At 40.8% G+C, this 24,286-nt stretch overlaps 1 protein-coding gene across 2 annotated transcripts; it reads right to left on the bottom strand.

Moving 5' to 3' along the window:
• Positions 1-1,958: 1,958 nt before the first annotated feature.
• On the bottom strand, positions 1,959-22,273 carry minar1 (membrane integral NOTCH2 associated receptor 1). Of its 2 annotated transcripts, none has more exons than XM_028402425.1 (4): positions 21,440-22,273; positions 18,862-20,349; positions 9,473-9,736; positions 1,959-2,156 (listed from the first exon to the last, which is right to left on the bottom strand). In XM_028402425.1, exons 1-4 carry the CDS (start codon positions 22,271-22,273, stop codon positions 1,959-1,961), a joined length of 2,784 nt encoding a protein of 927 aa, XP_028258226.1. The 2 variants fall into 2 exon arrangements, with proteins under 2 accessions (XP_028258226.1, XP_028258227.1); XM_028402426.1 differs by having other exon boundaries at positions 9,473-9,730.
• Positions 22,274-24,286: the final 2,013 nt, after the last annotated feature.

Here is a 24,286-nt window from a genome sequence, read left to right as displayed (position 1 = left end):
CCAGGCCGGACTAAAATATTGCATGTCAAACCTTTATGTTGGGGCAGAGACACTTGGACAATGCATTTTCCACTAACATCACATTATTTTTGTTAGTTTACTTTGCTGTGTAATTAACATGCCCAGGCAGCTCTACTGACTGAGTCAGATGTTTGTGGTACAACCAGGACTCATGGCAGTGTATGTAATTGTTTACAGCCAGTTTTTGGCTGTTACTGAAAAAACAACATGCCCTAAAAAAAGGGGAACAAATGTCACATTTGGTTGGTAATACATCCACCCAAATACAACGCATCATTATCTTTATGCTACCAGAATATATGACGTCATGTGTTATAATGGGACCAATACAGCCGCAAAAGCCAGAGGCCGGAGACAGTTTATGTGGTTTATGTGTGGCTTTGCACACAACTGAAAAACCATAACACAAATACAATGAATGCAAAAAACTGCAACACAAGTGCAGAAGCAAAGTAAATGAGCAGAAGAAATGTTCTCCTTATTCACACTGAATCAGAATTGCAAGAGTCACCCATCAACATCCATTGTGGGGCTTACTTCCATTGTCAGGCTTTTGCATTTATGTTGCAGTTTCTTGTCGACGGCCAAAGAGCAAAACCTCCTATCTGAAAAATGTACTTTTTTTTTTTAGAAAAATGCATAATGGTATATATTAAGTATACCCAATGCATAATGCAGTATTTTTTGGATTTATCACTAATACGTTTTAACACATACCAACAAGGTACTGGTTTTTAGGAAAATCCTGCAGAAAGGAGGTTTTGCGCTTTGGCCATTGTTGTATTATTGTTGCATTTTGTGTCATGAGTTTTGTGTTTGCGTGGCCCCTATCAGCCACCGTAAAAACCAGCTGTTATGTGCTATTTAGTAATGCTGTTCGGTGAGTCAGGGTCCCATTCATTTCATTTTCATACAAAATATTGAACTTTACATATAATATACATTTTATAAATGTGTCCAGTGAGCACCCTAAAACTTTTTCCTGATGCTGGTTTCCTGGTGACACCATTTCCTAGTCATTTTGTTTTCCCTCCTATGCGATAAAGTTTCATACATGACCAAGTCTGCAAAGATAAATAGTATAAAAACTATTTTGCAGTGGTTGTAGGCAGGCTGGTTAGTGACTGCAGCAATGAATGAATGTCACACACACAGACACACACATTATGTATATCTTAAGCTGCTCTGATCAAAATATTTAAGCCCATAAAGTCCTCCCTAGGTGAGCCTCATCCCTGGTACAGTGATGCAGAACTTCAAGTATTCATTAACAGTTCATTCAGAGGAGCAGGTCTGTGCTGTCGGCTGGTTACAGTTCAGAAGGAGGAAAAAAAAGAGGAGAGCGAGACTTTCAATACATTCAATTTGGCTGTACAGTCATATCGTTTCTGCATTCTGTGTACACGTATACCTCTTACTTCAACTAAAGACCTATGTATAGATATTTCTATTTAGAAAAATGTGTAGCACAAATTCCAATACTGAAAATGCCTGCTGTCATCGATAAAGATAAATTCTCACATTCGACCAGATAATTCATCAAAAAATAACTTTGATCAAAATACACTGTACAGTAATTATACGAAAAATAAAAAATATATACCATATCGTACTGTATTGGCTAAAAGAACAGATCCAATTCTGTGAATATCTGTTGTTGTTGTAGACTGACCTTTAAATGCATGACCAATCCATCTGTCCAGAGCTCTTCATAACGATACAACTAAGGATAACTGTTAAACAGATAGATATACAGTATATATTATGCACTTGCTGAGTTCATACAATAGCTAACCTATTCGTTTTTTCTTTGTTTACATTGGCAAGAAGGACCACCAGAAGTAAATACTGCATTAACATAAGCCGACAGTCCCAGTGTGTTCATACTGTCCTGCTGCTCCTGTAGGTAGAAATCCTCACGCTCCACCTGGCTGCTCTCATGATTTCATGGTGCAGATTGGAACGACAATGACCAGGATGACAGTGCAGGTGGCAGCTGCAATCAGGGCTCCGATCTTACACGCCTTGGCCCTCCTAAATTCCGCCTCTTTCCTCTTGAGCAGAGAGTCGTAGCCCGGCGTGTAGATGTCCTCCATCCAGTACTCCAGGTTGTTGGGGTTGAGGGACTCCTGGGTCTGATGAAGGAAGACATCACATTCAGACTTCATTTTTTCTGCATACATTAGCATGCATTATTTACTATAGGGCTTTTAACAAGCTCATGTTCAAGCAGCTTCTTCCATTTTTCCTGAAAGTATGTTTTTTATATTTTATTATGATTTGTGCCAGTTTGCTTGTTTTTTAAACATTGAACAATTAACATTTAACTATATAGCACTAATTAAAGTATTGGCTATTAAACTCACACTTCCTGCATAGGATTTCACATTAAAGGTTTAACTATCCAAACCACGAGCTCTAATTTCACTGCTCAAGGTCTATGAAACAGCTTTCCGCACTCTTCTACACATCAGTTGTAGAAAGTCTTAAATATGACAGCTGGTTGCAGTGTAATCAGTTGCATTTTCTATTATATTAACTGTTGGTTAAATATGATATGAAGTTGTACCATAGGAATATGGTATGATATTATATGAAGAAGTACCATATGATAGCACAAAGTCCAGAAACTCTCTCTGTTGCAATCTGTTCCTTATTAAATAATATTTATGTGATTTTATTCATGAATTTTGTGGTCATGATAGTTAGATGACTCGTTCAGCGTAAACAATAGCACATTTCTGAAACAACCTTTGGTCAAAGCAGCCGACTCTTTACAACACCTCCTGATGAAAAAACACCACACTGATAATACTTCCACCAGATATGAAACATGGTTATGTTTATGCTAATGAGCATATTTCTCACATCATGTAGTTATGGCACTGATACAGCAAAGAAAAAAAAGTCAGCGTTGGCTGAGCACAGGTTTGCTCCTGCTGCTGTAAACACCATACGCTGTTTGGTTTCTGCTTGCAGCTGAGTTTTCGTTTTCACTCATGTTTGGGGTTATAGGCATTAAAAACTACTGGCAGCACTACACAGTATACTGTTGGCTGTGTTTTAGGTGGTAGAACAGGTCTTTGTGCTCTGTGAGTTCCGATTCCTGGCCCTGTGGCTGATGTGCCCTGGGGCAGGACACTAAGGGCTACGTTCAGACTGCAGGCCAAAGTGACCCAAATCCGATTTTTTTGCCCATATGTGACCTGTATCTAATATTTTCATGACAGTCTGAACAGCTCAATTGCGATTTTTTTATATCCGACCCAGGCCACATTCATATGTGGTCCTAATCCAAGTTTTTGCAATGCAACCTCAGTCTGAATGGCTATGCGGCATATATCCAACTTTTGCGTCAGTGAAAGGCGACAAACATCACAATTCTGCGACACAGGAGCGGGCAGACAAGCAGTGTTTTCAGTGCAGACAAGTGCCTGTTGCCAGGAAGTAGAGCCCAACTCCAGCGTGCTTCCTCACAGATTAGGGAAAGTGACACAGAAAGGCGCTCGCAGACGTATTCAAGTTCTCGTCATTCTGAAATTATGAATTGAATTGAATTGGGTATTAAGACCTACAGTCTGAACATAGCCTAAAACTGCTCTCAGTGGTTGCACAGTGAATGTGAAGCAATTTGAGAGCCAGGTACGAAGAGTTAGCTGTAGAGATATAGATCATTTACCAAACCCTGATACCAATAGGGGGGTCAGGTGTGCTTCCATGCAGCTTTCTACTGTTTGCTTATGTTGGTCACATACTGTCTGCCTTCCTGGTCCATGCACTAATTTCATTAATGTCGCAACTCAGCGAGGTACCGTGAAAGGTACTCTAAAGGTAGTGGAGCCTCACGCCCATCATACTCATCTTCCTCATACAAGTGAAGCTTAGCAAGGCCCTGGCACTCTGAATGAGGAAACGCATTACTCTCACAGGTTGGGGGACCCTGTCTCTGGCCACTCCTGGGCCAATTTTAGTGTTTTAGTGTTCGATCAATCATCCAAAAGTTATTCTGATAAAGGTTTACAATGTCAAAAATGCTTTAAAATCATAGATTGTGGAACAAAATTCTGGAAAGATGTTACATCAGGGATGGTGCAACATTTAAATGTGTTACTGGACAGTTTGAAGCCTTGTTAGGGGTGTCTGTGAATCCGCCTGCTGTGTTTCTTTGTTTCCATCCATCAGCTGCATCTGACAAGAATTGTAAAATGCTCCACCTCTCGGTCTGCAAGCAGAATCTGCAGAAGTGTGTCATCACCATTTACTCTACATGATAATAAAAAGAAGCCAAAAGCGACCGCTGCTTCAACCAAGGATAACAAACTAGAACCATCACGCTACACCCCCAATCATTCTCCCTGTGTACCAGTTAACACAGCACACTTGACTGCACTTCGTACTGTGCACTAAAACAAGCGCGCACACAGCCAGTGGGAGCTTATTTTCTATTGATGTGAGAGAGATGAAGGACACCGTGCAACAAATAACAAAGACCTCCAGGGGGGGCGTTTGGACATTGTGATCAGCATCTTCAAACCTCTATAGGCAACTATAGTGCTGACTGAATTAAGGCTGACGAGGAGGTTTCAGTCAAACTATACCACCTCTAAAGCATTTTTTAAGGTGAAGAATAGAAGAAACACTCTCTGCAGCCTGGGTGTGATGAGATGAGAACTCGGAGTTTATTCCCACAAAAAAAAGCCGCCCTTGCAGAGAGAAAGATCGATTTAGCTTTTTCCAATCTGCTCTGTAATGGCTTTACTGAATACAGTGCAGGAGAAGCATTCTTCATTGTAAAGCTTCCAACTAACTGCATATTGACATTTGAACAGATTCTTAGATATACTATGAAAGAGACAGATGTAAACAGGTCAACGAGATAAAAAAAATCATGAAATAGTATGCATTTAAATGTATTTAATAGCAGAGATTTATACACATTTATTGTTGGCTTGTTCTTAGGTGGAACAGTGAGGATGCTGCTTCACCTCTCAACCTATGCTGCTCAGATTGTGCTGTTAGTTATTACTATAGCCACAGCTATGGTTATGGCTGAAGCAAATACCCGTAAACAATCTGCTATAGGCTCAGGCTGCCACATACTTCATTCTTCATGTCAAATTAAAGCGCTTCTCTCCACCTAATCCACTCCCACATTTATGTGCCAATCTTGCACATCTGGACAATGTTCCTCTCCTTCCTTCCTTCCTTCCTCTCCTCTGGTCCACTCTCACTCCCTCTCTCCAGGCCAACTCTCATATGATGTGTGTAACTCTCTCTCTCTCTCTGTATGTATCTGCAGGAATGTCTACCTCCAGAGCTGCATGCTGACATATAGTCCAGGCCCCACTGACCTGTATACACCTATCCAATTTTTCTAAACTACTGTGAAAAAATGAACAATCAATCAATCAGCAATTTATTTGGAGAGCTCTTTATGACACAAACGTGACCAATACAATCAAAATAAAACAATAAAAGCAGTTTAAGGCCAGTAATATTTCATAAGACACATGACCAGCATGTCTTAAAGGTAAGGTGGAGCAAAACATTTCTCTTTTCTCCTCCTTTACCCAGCAGGCCATCAGCAGGTGAGTTCCCCCCATATGGTCCTGCTTAAGGTCACATGTCACTTGCTAGCTGGCTTATAGGGCCCAGGCTCTGAGTTTTGAGAGTGAATGGATTACCAATTGAAACCAAACACATTAGAATTCTCAGGCAGTTGTGCTGACAAAGACAAGTGAGAGCGGCCGTGGTTGTACGGCACGCTGTGACTTTAGATTGTGATCTTGCCGCTGGGAATGCGGGCGAGCTTTATTCACAGTGAGCGAAGGTCGTGTGGTCCAGTGCGTTCACACGGACTGCAGTTTGTCAGAACAAAGCCTGTGTCTCAGACCCATGTCCTGCCTGAGGACAACATGTGCATCCAATGTCAACGCAGAAAGAAATGTTGCATCGATTGTGGTCAACAGTGATTCTTTAGTACCTGTTGTTGGATTATGTGTGTGTCAATGAAACAACATTAAATGTTCCTTTAAATTCCCAGACTTTCATCAATAATAATGAAATATCTCCTTGTACCTCTGGAGTGTCCCAGCTGGCCATTTCCCTCCTGACTTCACATGCTTTTACTTCTAAATTCCTTGCAGACGCGGACAGCGGGAGCAGCAATCAATAACAGGCGCTGACTGTAATCCCTGTCCTTGTGGCTTGTTTCCTTTGGAGAGCAGCACAGGGGGACGGTTTGCCCATGTATCACGCAGACTGTCTCTAGGTACCGGTGTCTTGCAAGTGCTTTATGGAGTGCAGGCAGCTAAATGAAACAGGACTGATTCATTGATCAAACAACTATTAGAGTTGGAAACAAATGGTTTCGGTTCAATGATGCCTGTGGGCTTGGAAAAGCAGAGAGAGGATGATAGGTCCCCAAAGCATGTTGTGTAGAGGGGAAAGAAGACTAAATGTACGTTTGTTGTCATGGTTATGTTTGACTGTGTAAACATAGCACTGATCAGAGCGTATTAGGATTTAATGTAGCCAGTGATGATTCAATGCATTCAAAGTATAGTTGAAATATGGGCCAGCTTCCAAACTAATGTAATCAGTGGTCAGTCATGTTGTCTATTTCTAAACTTCCCATTAAAGTCTATCAGAGAACCAATTACTGATGACACAAAGTGCAACCTCTGGGTCTTTTTTTGGTCCAATATTTAGTTCAGCACTGATGAGTTAAAAGATGATAACATTCCATTCACACATTTGTATTTGCTTACATCTTAAATCCAGTTGGGGAAGTGTATTCACCACTTATATATAAATCATAATCCATAACACAACTACGCCAGTAAATACTATGCTAGTGCTAACATTCACATGGAAGTATGATTGTTGACAATGTAGTCTGAGCAATAAATCCAAAGAAACCTGTGTCCTACAAAATTAAAAGCTGCTGTCCACAATTATGAGCCGAACAGCTGGGATTGATGCTCTGATCAGCAGATTAAGTGTACACCTGTGGAGCTGAATGTGTTTATTAGTTGAACACTGCCTCACCTATGTGTTAATATTCTATTAATGGCCATAACAGTCTGTATTACTGTAGATAAAGTACACAACAGAAGGCTGGAGTTAATCAGCAACAGTCAATCTGAGTGCAGTTTAAGCAGAAGCTCATTAAAATAATATGCCAGATAATTAGACTCCTGAACAGAGGATCCCCTAGCTTATAAATACGGTTACAGTGAAGTGCCTCACTGTTTGAACGTGGGGTTATCAGAGAGGGGTACAACTCATAAAGCCTTCCAAGTTTTTCTGCTATTTTTAGCATCCTCCAACTTGATGTTTAAGCCAACTCAGGCTGTCGTTCTCTCACTCTTCATCCCTCCTGCCTGTAGAGACTGCTGTCTCTCACTCTTTCTATCATTTGATTAGCAACATCGGCGTGTTATTATGGTTGTCTTGACATCTGGCAGCTGTGTTGTTTTGAGGAAAAAAAATCCACCCACAGATTGTCAAAGAATGTCAGATTCCTCATTGTTATTACTATGTTAGGTCTGATACAGTGTTTTGGGCACCTTAAGAGTTGGTTGCATGGATGGATAGATAAATGAAATAAAATATAAGAAAATAACACAATACAAAACTCATAATCAAGTTATATTTCTGATAGCATACCCCGTTGGCTGTTAGCTGCACGTCTGATTCATGACTCTCGGGGATCCATGGAGGCACTATTTCCAGTGTGTGATCTAAGGTCATTGATTGGACCAGACAGATCTTGCATTTTATGCTAATGTATGCGTGCTGTTTCTTAAGTGGACGGGGTCAGAACCACGCAGTAACTGCAAATATTAGGATCTATAACTCTGCTTTAGTGTTAAAATGAGATATTTACACAGCTACAGGCTAAATGTAGAATTACAAAAATGACTAATTAGCAAGGATGGTTGTGAATGCAAACGGCTAAAGGGGCGGGGCAGTGGAAAAAGCCCATGCCACACAGATACAGGAAGTGACTTCACACTGAATTGTCTTTGGAGATCAGTAAATATTTGTATTGTTCACAGGATTTAGCATAAGATAAAAGATGTTGTTGCCATTGTTGGCATGGCAACAACATCCAAGTGCAGGTCCTTAATAAGCTGAAAGGGGGTTACAGTACATGACATTTATGTATATTTCACAGCAAAATAAACACTGATTTGCAGATGTTCCCCACATACAGGCAATTTTCATACTTGTACTAGCTGAGAATCACAGTACTTTATTGATGTTTGAAGCGTCACTGCTGTGCATTTGCTTCAGGCTTTGACTTGTGTGCCAGAAAAAGATCTAAGTGTTATGCTTGTGCTGCCTCATTTAAACGAACCTTCCTGGCTCCGTTCCTTTCACCTGTGCACTCTGTGCTGAGAATGACTAAAACCACAAGGACGGGATAAGGTCAGGGGAATGCCACAGAGCTTGACTGTCACCGCCCGGCTGTGATGCTATCATAGCAAGGAAAAAAGGCTGATATATTATACCCAATTGATTTGGTAACAGTGGTTACTGGCTTAGCACTGCGAAATTTGATACAATGAATGAATGAACTATGAACTATGAAATAGGTGACAGTGACAGATATCTTTATGATATAAAAGTTCTTTCAATCTTTGTTAATAGACACAGTAACTCTCACAAAGCCATTAAGGAAACCCATGAGGGCATCTGACGGAGCATCAGATTATTGTCAGGGAGAGGTGTTTATTACTGAGTTTCCAGTGACTCTCAGGTTCGCACAGTGACCATCATAACGGGGTTTCCCCACGGTCACAAGAAAGCCACGCATGTAAGGAGAGAAGGCCATTATCTGTGTAACCTTGTAGCTTACAATCAATAGTGCAAAGGGAAGTATGTGTAACACAGTGCTAAATAAAGATGGGCAGGCTCTTCAAAGCAGATACACTTTTGGATGTCTTAGTCCCTGTGGCAAGGAGCCATCTTCTGTAATGTGCCCCTGTGGAACTCACATATCATTGTATGCCCCAGTGATGCTGCCATATGTCAGCTTAATGATGATATATCGGTATAGCATACAGACAGACTTTGATGATCTAACTTCATAACATAGAGTCCTGTTCAGTGGTTTGTAAACCCTGTAGAATTGACCTAAAACCACAGCTGTCCTCAAAGTAGATAAAGAGAACTTTTAATAGTAGATCTGAACGTAGGAAATGACTACTTACTATTAAAACACTTTTCTGGCTCTGTCTCAGTCTGCACTTTTTTGATTACAGCCCAGCTCTGGTCTCACATTTAAAGCCTGAACAGATTACGTCTTGTGCTGCAGGTAACTTCTGATGAGACCTAATCAGTCCTTTTGAAAGCTCCAACAATGAGGCCCATTAGAGGTGCACACAGCCCCAGCAGTCTGAGGTAAACGGTGTTTAAACATGTGAGGTAAAGAGTTCAGTACCTGCAGGTCCAGAGCTGTAAGCTGCTTCCCCTTCTCTCCTGAACTGCGTTTATACTCCTCGATGGTCCAGGTCGGCTGTCCTCGCTTGCCGTCTGACAGGCTTGTGAGCCTCAGGTCCGTGTACAGGGGGCTGCCCTTTACGTGGGCCTTGACGGTTGGGGTGAATGGGTGTGGTGAAAAAACCTGTTCGACCAAGTAGGTCTCCTTTGGTGGCTTTGGAGGGCGCTGCGCCTGGGGGAGCTCGTATTGACGCTCCCGCTCTGCCTGGAAAAAGAGAAAAGGATGAGAGAGAACAGAAAGGTCATCAGGGAGGTTTGTGTAGCTGCGACCTCAGCTCTGCAGCTGGCTTTATATGAGGCCAGCGAAAGAAGTTCTCTAAATCAGGACGAGACATTTTAAACTTCAGTCTCAGCTGGAATAATAATAGGTAAGTCATAGAGCAGAGGATGTGTTACAGCAAAGGTTTATTTTTATATTTTAATATCTTCAGTTCGCTGATGTAAACACCAGGGGAGAGACTCCTCCATGTGCAGAATTATGAGACAAATGGAGGCGCTCTGAGCCTGGGCTATGAAGCAGGCGATCATAGATACATATAACTATATAGTAGCATTACAAATTAAATGAGATGAAAATACATATAAGTAGGTGGTCTGTTTGTTAGATAATGACTTGACTTCACAGTTATTTCTTATCATACTGCCTCACAACGAGACGGTTCTGGGTGTCATGGTTCTGTCTGGAGACCTCTTTCTATGGTAGCCAAGGGAATGCTGATTTTGCCTGATAAAAGTGTGAAAGTGTATGTTTACACAGTGATCTTTTCATAAACCCAACTAAGCAACCCAACCAATGGCTATTGATGTGATCGTAGGTAGTCCATAGGACATTGCTCCACAAGTGTTGTTCTTTGTTCAGATCAGTTTAGTGAACCTCAGTCCTGCTTCCATGTGCTTTTTAGACAGAAGAGTCTTTCTCCTGGTAACAAACAAACTGTACTTGTTCAGTCCTCTTCTAGTTGTGCTGTCACATTAACACTGAGCATGCTCAGTGAGGTCTGTAGACTCTGACATGTAGCTCTTGGGTTTTTTGTATTTCTCTGATCTTGGGCTGAATTAGCTGGGACGTCCACTCCTGTGAAGACTGACAGCTGTCTTGAATGTTTCCACTTGAATAATCTTTCTCACTGTAGAACGCTGAACTCCAAATTTCTCATAATCATCCGGAGAAAAGGAGCGTTCAATGTTTGGAGTTGAGGAATTAACATGAAACCTATTTGCTTGCGTGAGCAGTTGTTATTGATTTGTGACTGTGAACGAGAGAGAGAGAGAGAGAGAAAGTGTGCACATGTTCTTCCTGCAAATAAGGGGCTGACAGTGGATAGAGGCATTTTCCTGCCCTGCTATAATAAATAAATGACTAAAAATGACTAAGATGGGTCACAAATTATACCCTAGCATCCATATCTGTTCATTTAAAGAGGTTTGTTTCTGTTTGACATTCACAACCAGTGCATCCCTTCCTTTCCCCATTTCCTCAAACTACGGGGGGACCAAGTCCAAATTCCAAATCGTACTTGCGTTCATCATTAGCAGGAACTAGTTATTAACTCTATAAGTCTAAAACTACATTTAAAATGAAACTACAAGCTAATATTAAATTGAAGCGATGAGTCATGAAGTGCTTAAATAAAATGTAGCAACAGTCATATCTGGGTTGCATAAAAGTTGGACTAAAGTCAGTGCTTGTGGCAGCCATAAAGCCAGATGTGTTGTGTCCTGACCATCTGACACAAACATGAGCATCTGCCATTTCTAGGAGTGGGTGGATATGTGGCATTCATGTGCGAACATTTGTTGCAATATACATATTTTTCCGTGTGTGTGTTCTGTGTTCATATTTATGCAATAAATGAATCAGATATGGTGCAAAAAAATCCATATGTACAAGAACTGCATATGGATCTTTTATGTACACAGCATATTAAATAGTCAATTGTTCTTGGTTTTGAAAAATAATCAATTAAATCCTCATAAAAAAAGATTGCAGTCCAATAAACTCCAATATCCAATATCAAAGGAACTCCTTATGCAACACAGCTTCAGTTCACTTCTATTGAGCTGTATTTCTTAATAGCCTCGTCACGAATTATCACTCCCTAAGAAGCCAACACAAAATAAACACCAACAAACACTCATTTCTGGACACTGAGCATTGATCCCTGCAGCATTTACAAGCAGCTCCCGTCAATACCGACCACCACTTGGACACATAGATGTGTCCCCACAGGCAGTAAAGGTGATGGACTTATGTGTGTGTGTCTTTGTCTTCAGTGAACAGGCACAGTTACAGTGACGCTCTGGTTGCTGTCAGCACCTTGTGTTAATTGGATATCTGTGCAGAGGAGAGTGTGTCAGTAGTTCAGAACATTTGTGACTCATGGACATTCATTACACCAAAACCTTCCATAGGGCTACATTGAGCTGGCCTGTTCACACACACACACACACACACACACAACGACCTGCTAAATTCACAGCCGGTGCCATTTTTAAGTGACCTTTGCAGTCATCCACACACCACCAGCGAGGAGGGCGTAACAGAAGTATTACCATACAGGCACATAAACAAGATGTCTTTAACATGTCATAACTATTGTGCACAAACAGCCTTGTTTCTCATTTTGCATATAGAGTATCCATGTTTTTCAACAACATATGATAGGAAAACTATAGATATCTGACTATAATGAGGACAAACGACCCTGACAGTGGTGGCTATGTTATCATGCTATTATGTGGCTGCAGCAGTTTTTTAATGCAAATACCTCCATTCACATTTAACTCCTAAATGAGCACCTGTCCACATACAAGGCACACAGAGAAGAAGTTAGTTTTATTTCTGCTGCAGCTTCTCACCATTTTAAAATAGCTGTATATAACCACAACTGAAACTGCCTTTGGGAATGACCCATGGGTGAATGCTAATTAATATTAGACATTGGCTCCAACTAAAGAGCTTGATCTGGTATTAGATAAATGGGGCAGGTCAATAGACTGTATAAAAAGATGGATGACATGACAGCTCCCGAGAAGTGAGGCCAAAACATCTTAACTGCCCTCTAGTGGCTGCTTGCTTAAAAAAACAGTAGAGTAAATTACTGTTTTTAGCAACGAACATTTAGGCAAAGACCCAAATAGAACATAATGGAAATAGGAATGCTGAGGGGTGCTGCAGCACCTCTACTGGCAGGGGGATGTAATTACAAGAAATAAAACAGTTGATTAATAAATGGTCGAAATAAACATTTTGTTACTTTTTGTTATATTCATTGGTTTTGAATTCAAAGACAGATAAAGTAAAGTAGCTAGAGGTGCCAAGGATCAGATCTGTTAGTAAGCAGTGAGTAAAAGCAGTCGGTTAGGTTATGACGACTTAACCGTGTTAAAAAAATAATTTTAGTTTTTAAAATAAAAAAAAAATTAAAAACAATTGAAGCTATGCTAACATGTTGGTGTCAAGATTTTTCTACTTAAAATTAACATAAAATAATCAAACTTTTATGTATTACATAGCCTTTAATATGACATCATTATATTGTGTTTCCTATCAGGAGCTATTATGGCTTGTTTATATTTATGAATGGCGTTTGATTCAACCATGAAAAAAGTACAGACTCAATTAGCATTAGCCAGTTTAAAATAGCCCATCTTGACATTCATGAAAACCAGCTACCACAAAGTCAAATCACAGCAAACATGGAGCATGTATTTTTATATGTAATATCTATATTTAAATGTCTAAAATTCTTACCACTCTGATATGTACATGAGAGAAAATGAGTGAATTTTCCTGGTTCAGAGTGAAGGCAACAGGCCAGACTGTGGTGTTGAACGTGCCCTAAATAGCAGGCTCATTTTAGAGTTACAGCTGGTGGGTTTGTTGGAGCTACAATCCATTGGCAGAGGAGCTGACAGCGGCAGCTGAGTCCCAACCATGGTTATTGGACATTTTCAAATTATTTTTCCTCTTCCTCCACCCTGACAAAGCACCGACAGCAGAGAGTGAAAGGGGGAATCATCAAAATCAGGATATAAATGCCAGAAGAGAACATACTCTATCTATCATCTGATCCAGGTTTAAAGTGAGGGGCAACCTTAGATCAACAACAGCATATGACATATTACAATGTAAACATTATTAAAGCCAAAATGGAGAAGCTATGTCTCAAAAACCACCTTTACTCCTTTCTTAGGAATTAAGAGGAGACCTAGTGCCCAGCACCAATCTTCCTCAATCTTCACAACAAATTCACCACAAGATCAGAAAAATACAAACACACTCAAGAGCTACATGTCAGAGCCTACAGGCCTCACTGAGCATGCTCGACGTTAATGTCCTTGACAGGGCAATAGGAAAAGAAAGTCACATCAGACTTCGGACTTTTGGGCAGATAGAACCAAAGTGAAGCTGTTTCCCATAATGCACAGATCAAAACACAGCATAAAAGCACAAACACCTCATGTCGACTGTCACGGAGGTGGAGGGCTGATCATTTGAGCACCTTTCAGTCACAAAGTTGACCATGAAATTTCTCTGTATGCCAAAGTATTCCACAGACAAATAGGAGGCCACCTGTCCAACAGTTGTAGCTTGCCAGAATCTATGGTCATACAGTAGGACACCACTATTACCTGAATGGCTCTAAAAGAAAAGAATCAGGGTGCTTCAACAGCCCAATCCAAACGTCAGACCTCAACCTGAATGGCATGCTGTGACCTTATGAGAGCTGTGCTTACACAAATGTCCACAATGACCTGAAACAACATAGTAATGAAGACGTGAGAGGGTGAGAGACTCATACAGGAAGCCATGACTTCAACTCACTGATTTTTTATCTTTTTATTGTTTACTATATTCTCATTTTTTTGTTTTTGATCTAAATAAACATAAACCAACTACAAAAACAAGACATGGAAGAGACAAATAAACAGCACTGGCTTGTCTGAAAGGCACAGATGTGTGCATTAGTCTCATCACACAGGATTTTGCATTGGCACTGTCACTGATTACATGTTGGTTTGTTGTATTATTATAATTTAGCCAGGCAGGTAAACAAATTAAAATCAACAAAGCTTCCCTCAGGATGCAAATACGACAATATATATGAGCTTTAATCAGAGGATGGAATAAAAGTTGCATGAAACCTGCATCTCACAGCAGAGACGGGTAACATTAAAGTTTAATGATATTTTAAACTCCCTTACCGCCTCAGGGGTTTAACTCATTACAGCAATGGAAAGAGTCTTTGTGAATGAAGCTAATCCCATAATGAAACACATACAGAACCTAAATGGATGCCACCCAGTCAGAGACAAGGTCTTATTCATGAGATAGCATGTAGCAGTGTGGCTACTTCTTCCACACATTTTAGGATGTGCAAAATGATCATTTAAGCATGTTTATTTGGAAACACATATTTTAGGTTTTGGTCACACTTGGATGTAGTATGTCTGTAACATTAATGTGAAGGATGCACATAGAGCAGAAAAAGTAGAAGAAAAGATGATGATGCTGAAAATTACCACCACTGTAGACATATATATAAAAAATGCAACATCTGCCATGGTAAAAACCCAAGATGGCAGTTTGCTATCCTTTAGTTGTGAACCAGTTAAACCGCTATTAGAAACTGCTGCACCTTTTAATTCCCTCTGCTATAAGCATACACATACATATTTATTCTACCCTGCATGCCAGCTGCTGTTTAAATCAGCAGACTGGGTGTTGGTGCCGGTCCAAATAAATGGAGTTGAATCCTGCTCAGGTACCCCAAACCTTATTTCTAGTTTCTTTTGCACTGACAGCACTGTCATACTTGTCTATTTGTCTTTGTTTAATCAGTATTAATTGGTTGTAGCCTCTGATGTATCACATTGAACTGCTGCAGCTTCTAATGTTCACACTATTTTAATCAGTTTAATGTTGAACCTAATGCCCCCACAGATAAAAACACATGCTTCAAAAAACACTTAACACTTCAATCAGATACACCACATGGTTAATTTTGTGCTAACAAAACATCGTGAGAAGTTAGGTGGCAGGTTTGTGGCTGGTGGGTCAGACACTCATTAAGATTAGTTGTTTTGTTTTCACTTGCTGTTTTGTTAAGGTTGGGTTAAGGGTAGGTATTAAAAATTGGCTAAAGGGTTAGGTGAAGATCCTGGTTTATCTTAAAACACATGCATTCATGATATTAAACACATTTTACAAAGAAAACCAGACACCAAGTCCGGACACCATTTGTGGCTAACATGTGGACAGGTTGCCATAGAGATGAGGTCAGAGAAACATGTTTCAAGGACTGAAGTATGGACTTTATGTTATGTATGTAGATTATTTTAAAAATTCACGATAATTACATTCTAATCCTATGTAGATGGAGTAGAAGGAGTAAAAGGTAGCAGCAGCTTTAAGTCTGAGCTGAGAGGATCTCTGTTTTCATGCCATGTGGCTCTTTTGTCCCACATGGCATCTCTCACAGCCAAGAGATGTACTCACAGCCATGCAGTGAGAGGAGGAATTAATCCTGTCAAATTAGGGAGACTAAAAATGCGGACAGGATGCCTCTGGGTGCTCGATAACTCTCAGTTCAGGCTTCTGTTCCATTTGTAACCTGTCAACATGTAACAAGTAGAAGCAGAGGCACCCTGCATCAAAGCTCCAGACACAACGTCTGTGTGTGTTTGGTTTAGGGCTGGAGTGACGACGGTAGAAACGTAGCTGTGCCCCTGTCCAAAATTCAGAAATACAATCGCTGACACTCCTATTTACATTTTATTTTATTTATCTTGTGAGGCATCATTGGCTAACATTGGAAACAACATGGAAATGTATTCTTAATTCTTAAAACAACTGTGAAACTACATCCATCCAGCCATCATCCACACCCACTTTGTCCTGCAGTGCAGGGTCACGGGGGGCTGGAGCCTATCCCAGCTATCTACAGGTGAGAGGCGAGGTACACCCTGGACAGGTCACCAGTCCATCACAGGGCAACACACACAGACAAACAACCATTCACACTCACACTCACCAACCTAACAAGCACGTCTTTAGTATGTAGGAGGAAGCCGGAGCACCTGGAGAAAACCCAGGCAGGCACAGGGAGAACATGCAAACTCCACACAGAAAAGATTATTATTATGATTAATGCCTATGATACACACTAAGTCTTGTTGAGATGGAGGTTGTTTTGTTGTGAACTATTAGTTTTAAATAATGTAAAGATGAAAATTTTAAAGGATGTGACATTTAGCTGCAGCACAGATTTCCAGATTCAGGCACACAAGTTTTGCTCCTGGCAACTTCACTCTGAGACTTAGGTATTAATATACATGTGAACATAATAACAATAACATACAATAACAACAATAAAATAACATTACCCCACAGCTAATATATGGCTAGCCTGGCTAAATGTTCAGAGGCTTTTAAAACACCACATTGAAATGTCACAATGTCTCTGCAGGTGTTAAGCACACGAGTCATTCCGTGTGACCTTTCTGCAGGAAGTTAAATGGAGTGCATCTTCACAAAAATGGGTCCTGACCTTGTGTTGTCTTTATGCAGTCTTTTGTTTATTAGCCCAACCTTCAAGTAGCTATATACTGTGTCAACACCATGTAATAGAATTGACCTGATTTACCCCTTCTAATATTATTACTTGGCCTTCCTGTTTATAGTCAAATCAGCAGTACCAATGTGCCACTTCCATTGGCAACCACACATGCTTAAGCTATAAAAGGACCACTGGGGTTGCTATTGACAATTCTTTCAGCAGTATTCAGTGGCCAGGTGCATTGGCCCATTTTCTATTGCATAGCAGTGTGTGAGCTGCAGAATCTATGCATGTATAATGTGATATTCTTCTGTAAAAGTTCTAGCAAATAGAGTTTAAATTATGGATATGACAGAGTGTAAGTGTAGCTAGGAAACTATTGAAACCGATGAGGTACGGTGAGCTGATGGTTTAACTACAGAACATATATCATTCGGTGAAAAGTGATGGAATTACAAAATCACAACCTGGGTAAGGCACAGAAGCTATTAACTGTGAGAGCTGAGTTGTGTAAAAGAGAAAGTAAATCCCATGGAAAAGGTTGATTTTTTTTTAAAAAAAAACCACTGATGCAGAGTCAATGTCTTCCTACTCACAGGCAGCACAGAAACTCTTCTGTTCCATAGCACCAAGAATTTCTCATTTATTTAGTCCTGGAGTCCTTTAGAAAGTAGAATTTAACTTCCATTTCTATGCTGATGACACCCAGCTGTATCCATCCCCGAAGCCAGTCAAACAGATAGGTTAGGTAAGCAGAGGTTATAGTATTGGTCACCTCAGGAGAAGAGTTGCTGACCGTGTTCTTACTCTAAATGGCCTCAATATAACTGTTAAGAATCGCTCAATCTCTAGAACAGCCTTTTTACACTTGCACTACGTATCATTAACAAGACATTAATAGTGATAGAAGCCATATAATAAAATATTCACCGATAAGATTTAGATATCAGCAGATAAGCTGAAACTAACTAGTACTTACTGTTCTCAAAATGGCATACATATTGGTGAGCATGTAACAGGGGCAGGCATGTCTGCAGTGTGCATGCTTTTAGTGTCATAAACTACTAGCATTGTTGCTATCGGCCAGTGAAAGCTCAGCATTGGTATTTCCTCAACACTACAAGTTTAATTACCCAATTTAATATGGTAATTTCACTATAGGAACGGCTTGCATTTTTATGAATCAGTTGGAATTATATGTCAGCATATCAGGACTGGCATTTCCAGTCAGCCAAAAAAAGCTGAATAATACTGGCATATTGAATATCAGAAAATAAATCATAAGATAAGCATCCTGTCTCAAAGTGATGCTGAAAAGCTGTAATGCCTAGGCTGGATTGAGACTAACCTCTCAGAGCTTTGCTACATTGTATCTGAAAGACCTGTAAATCCTGTTCCATCCTAATAGAACAGTTCACTGTCAGACTACTGCTTTAATCATGGTTTGAAAAAGCAGAGTGGGAGGCCAAGCTTTCAGCTATGAGGCACCTTTCCGTGCTCCCAGTGGAGGCAAACACCCTCTCTACGTAAAGTTCCTCCCTCTTTTAATAAAGTATAAGGACAGTCTCAAGTGACCCTTTCAATTTGGCCGCATGATGCACTGAATAAATCTCCACCCCTCTCTTCTTGTCTTCTCCTCTGGTCCAATACCACATTTGAATTCAGATATTTTATGTCAATACATTTCTTGTCTTCTCAACTCTTTAGAAGTCATTTTCATAAGCAGTAAAATTTCCTGCTCTCATAAACACAAAAACATTGTCCTTACCTCTTTGGCTTTCCGATGTCTGTCCTTGCTGTCTCTGTCCCTGTCTTTGTCCTTGCTCTCATCCCCTGGGTGGCAGGAATAGGACACAGTCCTCCAATCCCTTGGAGAGTTGGTGATGCTGGCCACCTTCGACTCAGTGGCGCTGTTTTCCTCATTGAGTGAGCGGGACGACCTTCTAGTGAACATGCTCTTCTTCAGTGCCTTCATCCTGAGGCTGTCGGTGTTACTCCCATCTGAGCAACACCACTCCCCTGTGTGGCCGTTGTCCGCTTTCACGTTGTGACCAGTGGTATGGCACTGAAAAACGTGAGGTGAGAGGGTGTTCTCGGAATGAGGATGTGGGTGAGGACGGACCTTATCTGGGGTGGCATTGGACCCGGATGCTGAGTTTGTCTCCCCTTGCCTCCCATTAGCTTCGGGCTCCTGGATTTTCTCATCCAGCTTGTTGAGCTTAGATAGAACTTGCGAGATCTCGCTGCGAACTCCTGACAGAGACTCCAACTTCTTCTCGATCTCACCTATTCTCATCACCAGTTTGCACACACTTGATTTGAGCTCATCATCTGTGTTTTCCAAAGAGTGGAAGAGGCGGTCCAGCTTGGACTTGGCTAGTTTGACAGTGTTGCGTTCAGGGGAGCTGTCTCCTGACTTCAGAGTTACCTGAGAGAGAGACCCATTACTATTGTAACACGATGACTGGACAATGCCTAGAGAGTCACAAACACTCATATCATCCAGAAAACGAAAAATGTCACTTATGTCATCACTGATGATCTCAGAGTCCTCATCAGAGTGTTTGAAAGCATGTCTTTCTCTGTCACCATACTTGGATTGGAACTCCTTCAGCTTCTTCTGTTCAGCCAGCTCAGTCTGAGTCCCAACACTAGAGGAGCTGTCGACTCCCTGAAAGGATGCACTGTGGATATTTTTGTCCCTAAACCTTTTGGCTATCTCTCTTTTGTCCAAACCCGAAGGTCCACTTGCCATCAGTGATGCGTCCTTGGAGTTTAATCCATTGGTTTTCTTCACAAAGCCAGGAGAAGCTGCTACCTTTTCCTTCGGGCTGTGAAAATGCTGCTCATTATCTACTGATGTACTGATGATGCTAATGTTGCAGTGGTGGTTTTCCTTGAGTGGTTTGCTGTTTAGAAAAGGCCTCTCAAAGTCCGGAGGACCCTCCTCTGTGTTGAGACTGAGGCTCTTCACCGGCCACGATGGTTGCTTCCCCGCCTTGCTGCTGTGCTTCCTGCTGCTGACACACTCGGAGACTGTGGTCGGACCGAAATACGTGGACGCCTGCAGGTCATCCAGGCTCTCGTGCTTCACCCTCCGTCTGTCTTGAAGCGGGGAGTTGAGTGGGGGCTCAAAGTAAGGGTTACTGTAGGGCAATTCAAAGCTGTGGTTGAAAAAGGTAGCCGGCTTGTGCATCTCTCTTCTGTGGTAGCCATCAGCAGCTTTAGCTCCCTGTTTGGACTCACCGGTGATGACCTACAAAAGTATATCACAGACAAGAACTGAGTGTGTTTACCACACACTGAGTCAGACAATGCACTTGTACAAACAAGGATGATTTCAGAAGAAATCGACAGAGGCCTGAATCAACATTTAAAGGAACACTCAGTCTGACTTCTATTGTGACCTTCAGAATAAAAGAGGTAGGGGGACATTTGTTGGAGTAACTACTACTCTTGCTCTGTTCTGAAGAAAAATCACAGCATAAATGTGAAAATGTGCCACTTGACTGACAAAACTAGAACTTAATGTCATTTAGCATTAAAAGCAGACAATAGGAAAATATCAGCCTGTAGAGGGCAATCCTCTAAGTTCTAGCACTAAAACCTAATGTATACCTTATGTATATCTAAGATGTTATAAATGGCACTTAGATCAGTCTATAGTAGTACTTAATACCCTTACACATCAGTTGTATGCTGAAAAATTACATTTCATCCAGTAGGTGGCCATACTAATTCCACTAATAACAAGGTTGGCAGTTCGATCCCTCGACATTCCAATGTGTTCCTGGGCATTTTGCTCTCCATGGGAAAAGTGCTATTTAATGCAGACCATTAATATTTACATTCCTGTAAGCACTATATAGGTTCTACACAAAATTAATATAATATTTTATTGTGGATTAACCATTAAAAACACACGCACATATAGTGTTTTAATAAGGACCCACTATTTACAGCCATTTTTGCTGTCACTACCACCTCAACTTGTAATATCTTTTGAAGCTAGATCAGGTGAGGTTACCTGGCTTATGTTTTGTGTGTGTGTGTGTGTGTGTGTGTGGCAGAGAGTCAACTAATGTGGCTCACAGTTGTATAAATCATGCAAATAAAAATTGCCAGTGACCAAACTGTGAGTTCTAAACCAGTCTTTATGAATGGATTAAGTCACTGCTTTTACATTATGACATTGCCACTCTAATCCAATTAAGATTAGGAGTATTCACTTTAATCCATTAACCAGAATATGGATCTGAATTTATTTTTAAATGAGGCTCCAGACATTAACTAAAACAAATTGAATCAGATGAACTTTTTTCTCTTGTGGATCATAAAACACAAACCTGCGGTGAGAAGGCCACAAAATTATGGAAGTCCTCCTTGAAAATGTTCCTCTTCTGGATGCAGGAATGAACAGAGAAGGGCTCTTGGTGGCCTATGTGCTGCAGGGATTCATGGTCCGTGTTGGACTCGCTGTCTATGTCCATTGGAAAGTAGGTGCTCTGCATTTCGCAAGGCGGTGACGGCGGACTGCCGCTGGAGTACTGGGGCAGATGGTGCAGCTTGTCCAGCGATGCTGCTCTACATTTCAGGTCCTTGCTGACACCCAGGAGGAAGTTGGGGTCTGAGGCGGGAATAAAACGCTGACAGTTGTTGCACTCGGACGATTTAGGAGGGACACTCTGCTGCTGCTGGGAGTGGTGGTGGTGATGATGATGGTGGTGATGGTGTCCGTCCCTGGGGTGATCCATGTGCTCATATCCGATCCCCCTGTCACAGTCTTGATACTTATAAGCATCATTTTCGGACCTGCACAGCTCCACTGACTGGTTTTTGTGAAGCTTGGCTCTGTGCACTATGGGCAGCTTGTCTTTGGCTATTCCTCCGTTCATCTGGATCAAGTTGAACATGGTTACAATGTCTGCTGCCACCATGAGCTTCTTAGACTGTGGGTCCTCCATGGAGCTGCGCATCTTGTCCTTGAAGAGGGTAGCCGGGAAGGCGGGGTCCAGGCAGGCTGTGTAGAAGAGGAGGCTGCGGAGTTTGGCCAGGTGGACCAGGTCAAAGCGGGCACACAGAGACTTGCACAGATCCTGGTAGGACATGGTGTTACGTTTGGTGTCCAGCTCCTCAAGGATCCGGACCAAGAACAGAGAATAATCTGGGAGGGGGTCCATGGCTGATGGGTGGTACAAACAGGCCTACAGAGAAGGTCCTACCTCAGGAGTAGCTTGGCACCTGAAAACAACACAAATATAGTCAGTGCTTATGTTTCTTTTTGTGCCAAATAATGGATTTAAAAAGAACAAGAACAGTCAATAACACAAAGACATGTCCGAGATAATTTACTTTGCTGGTTTAAACACGCACAGGCAAACAAAGGACTATAAAAAGCACCTGCATTCCGACACTAACAGCAGCTGCAGAGCCTCTAACAGAGCGGGTGCGCACACATTTCAATCCGATTCCAGCTCACATTATCACTTACAGTGAGACGCTGGCAGCAGAGCGGAGAATCATCTGATCAGCTCGGTGCAGCACAGCATGTCTGTCATCAGAGACCCAACAAAAGGGAAAATAAACTCAGAGTAATCAAGGATCATCTGGATGTGACTCCGCAGCGCGCAGCCCTCCAAAGCGCGCATCAAAGAGCTTTCACAGGGACCAGCACGTCCAATTATCCGCCAGGTTAAACAGGAAAAAAAGCAAAAATCAAGTCAAACGCACAGTGCAACATCACATGCATGCGCGCAGGTGAATGCTGGTAATAGGTATTTACTGTCCAGCTGGACTGTGGCGTTAAACCCAGAGCCATGCTGGAGAATCCCAGCGGACCGCTGACCTGCGTTTCCCTCTCCCGCCCGGACTCTGATCACAGCTGTGGAGCTGTCGTGAAGGAGCTGTCCGGGGACTGAAACTGCATACTGTGCTGAAAACCAGGCGTCAAGCGAAAACAATGTACACGCACACTGCCGGTTCCGATTTTCAAAATAAAGGTCTAAGAGAGGCTTTTTCTAAAATTCAAAGAAAAGTTACAAATAAAAGTAAATAATAGAAAACAGCCTTAATTGATATAATAATGGATCCCATTTGTAATAAGATATTAATTAATTATTCATGTGCTGCAAAACAGTAAACGAACAATTTGTTGTTGTTAACTGGCCATTCAATATTTTTATATAATCATCAGAATCAGAAATACTCATATAATCATATAATGAATTATAAATTACAAATAATTAGTAATAATAAATATTAATAAAATATTATAATATAATTGGTATACATTTGATAAATAATATGTGTAAAACGTTTTAAAAAGTTTGAATGTTTTGAGGTCAAGTATTGTTGGACAAATAATTACTAATATTCTTATTAATAAGTATTATTATCATTAATATATCTAATCTGGTGAAATTAATCATTGTAAATTACATAAATAAATACAATAAATAATATGCATATATGATAATTCCACCTACCTAACTCTGTTAAATGATGAGTGTATTTCTATTAACTTGTGTATGTTAGTTAGATTATTTATAGATAAATAACATAATAAATAAACATATCATAATAAATAAACTCCTCAGTCACCTCTGGTAATAGAAAGACAGAACGTTTTCCAGCACTTTTATTGTGAAGTCCAGGCGTTTCTTTTCCGGTCAAAGCCGTGGTAATACTTTGTGATCGATGCGGTTCTTTGTTTCCATTTACTATGACGTAACTCCACCTACCACCGGACACTGTAAAAATACCAGTTATCTGTGTTGCCCTTTCACAGCACTGAATTATTGAACATGGTGATGTATTCCTGTCACTGCTCTGACTGACGGCTGACATCAAAACAACCCCCTGACCTCTACTTCTATAACACAGAAGGTGTTCTCTCATGTTGTTTATTATATCTTTTCACAGTATATAGTACATAAGTACATAAACTAAATCTACACACGTATAAAGATTAATATAAACAGCGACAAAATCAACCACATTTTTTCAGATGTGCACTGTTAAAATGTCAGCATGCATTTGCTATTATTTGCAAATGCAAAATCATGATGTAATAACATAATATGTGGAGAAACATAAAAATTTGTGCATTTTGTCTTTCTGGGGTTTTTTTGTTCACAGTTGTCCGTTAAAAAATAAACTTTATTTTATACCCTGGATAATTGTCAGATTTTTTT

This window comes from Parambassis ranga, chromosome 3 (genome assembly GCF_900634625.1).
Source record: "Parambassis ranga chromosome 3, fParRan2.1, whole genome shotgun sequence".
In the NCBI taxonomy this organism is placed as follows: Eukaryota; Metazoa; Chordata; class Actinopteri; family Ambassidae; genus Parambassis; species Parambassis ranga.
The sequence above is the reverse complement of the archived record's forward strand: the minus strand, read 5'-3'. Positions and strand labels throughout refer to the sequence as shown.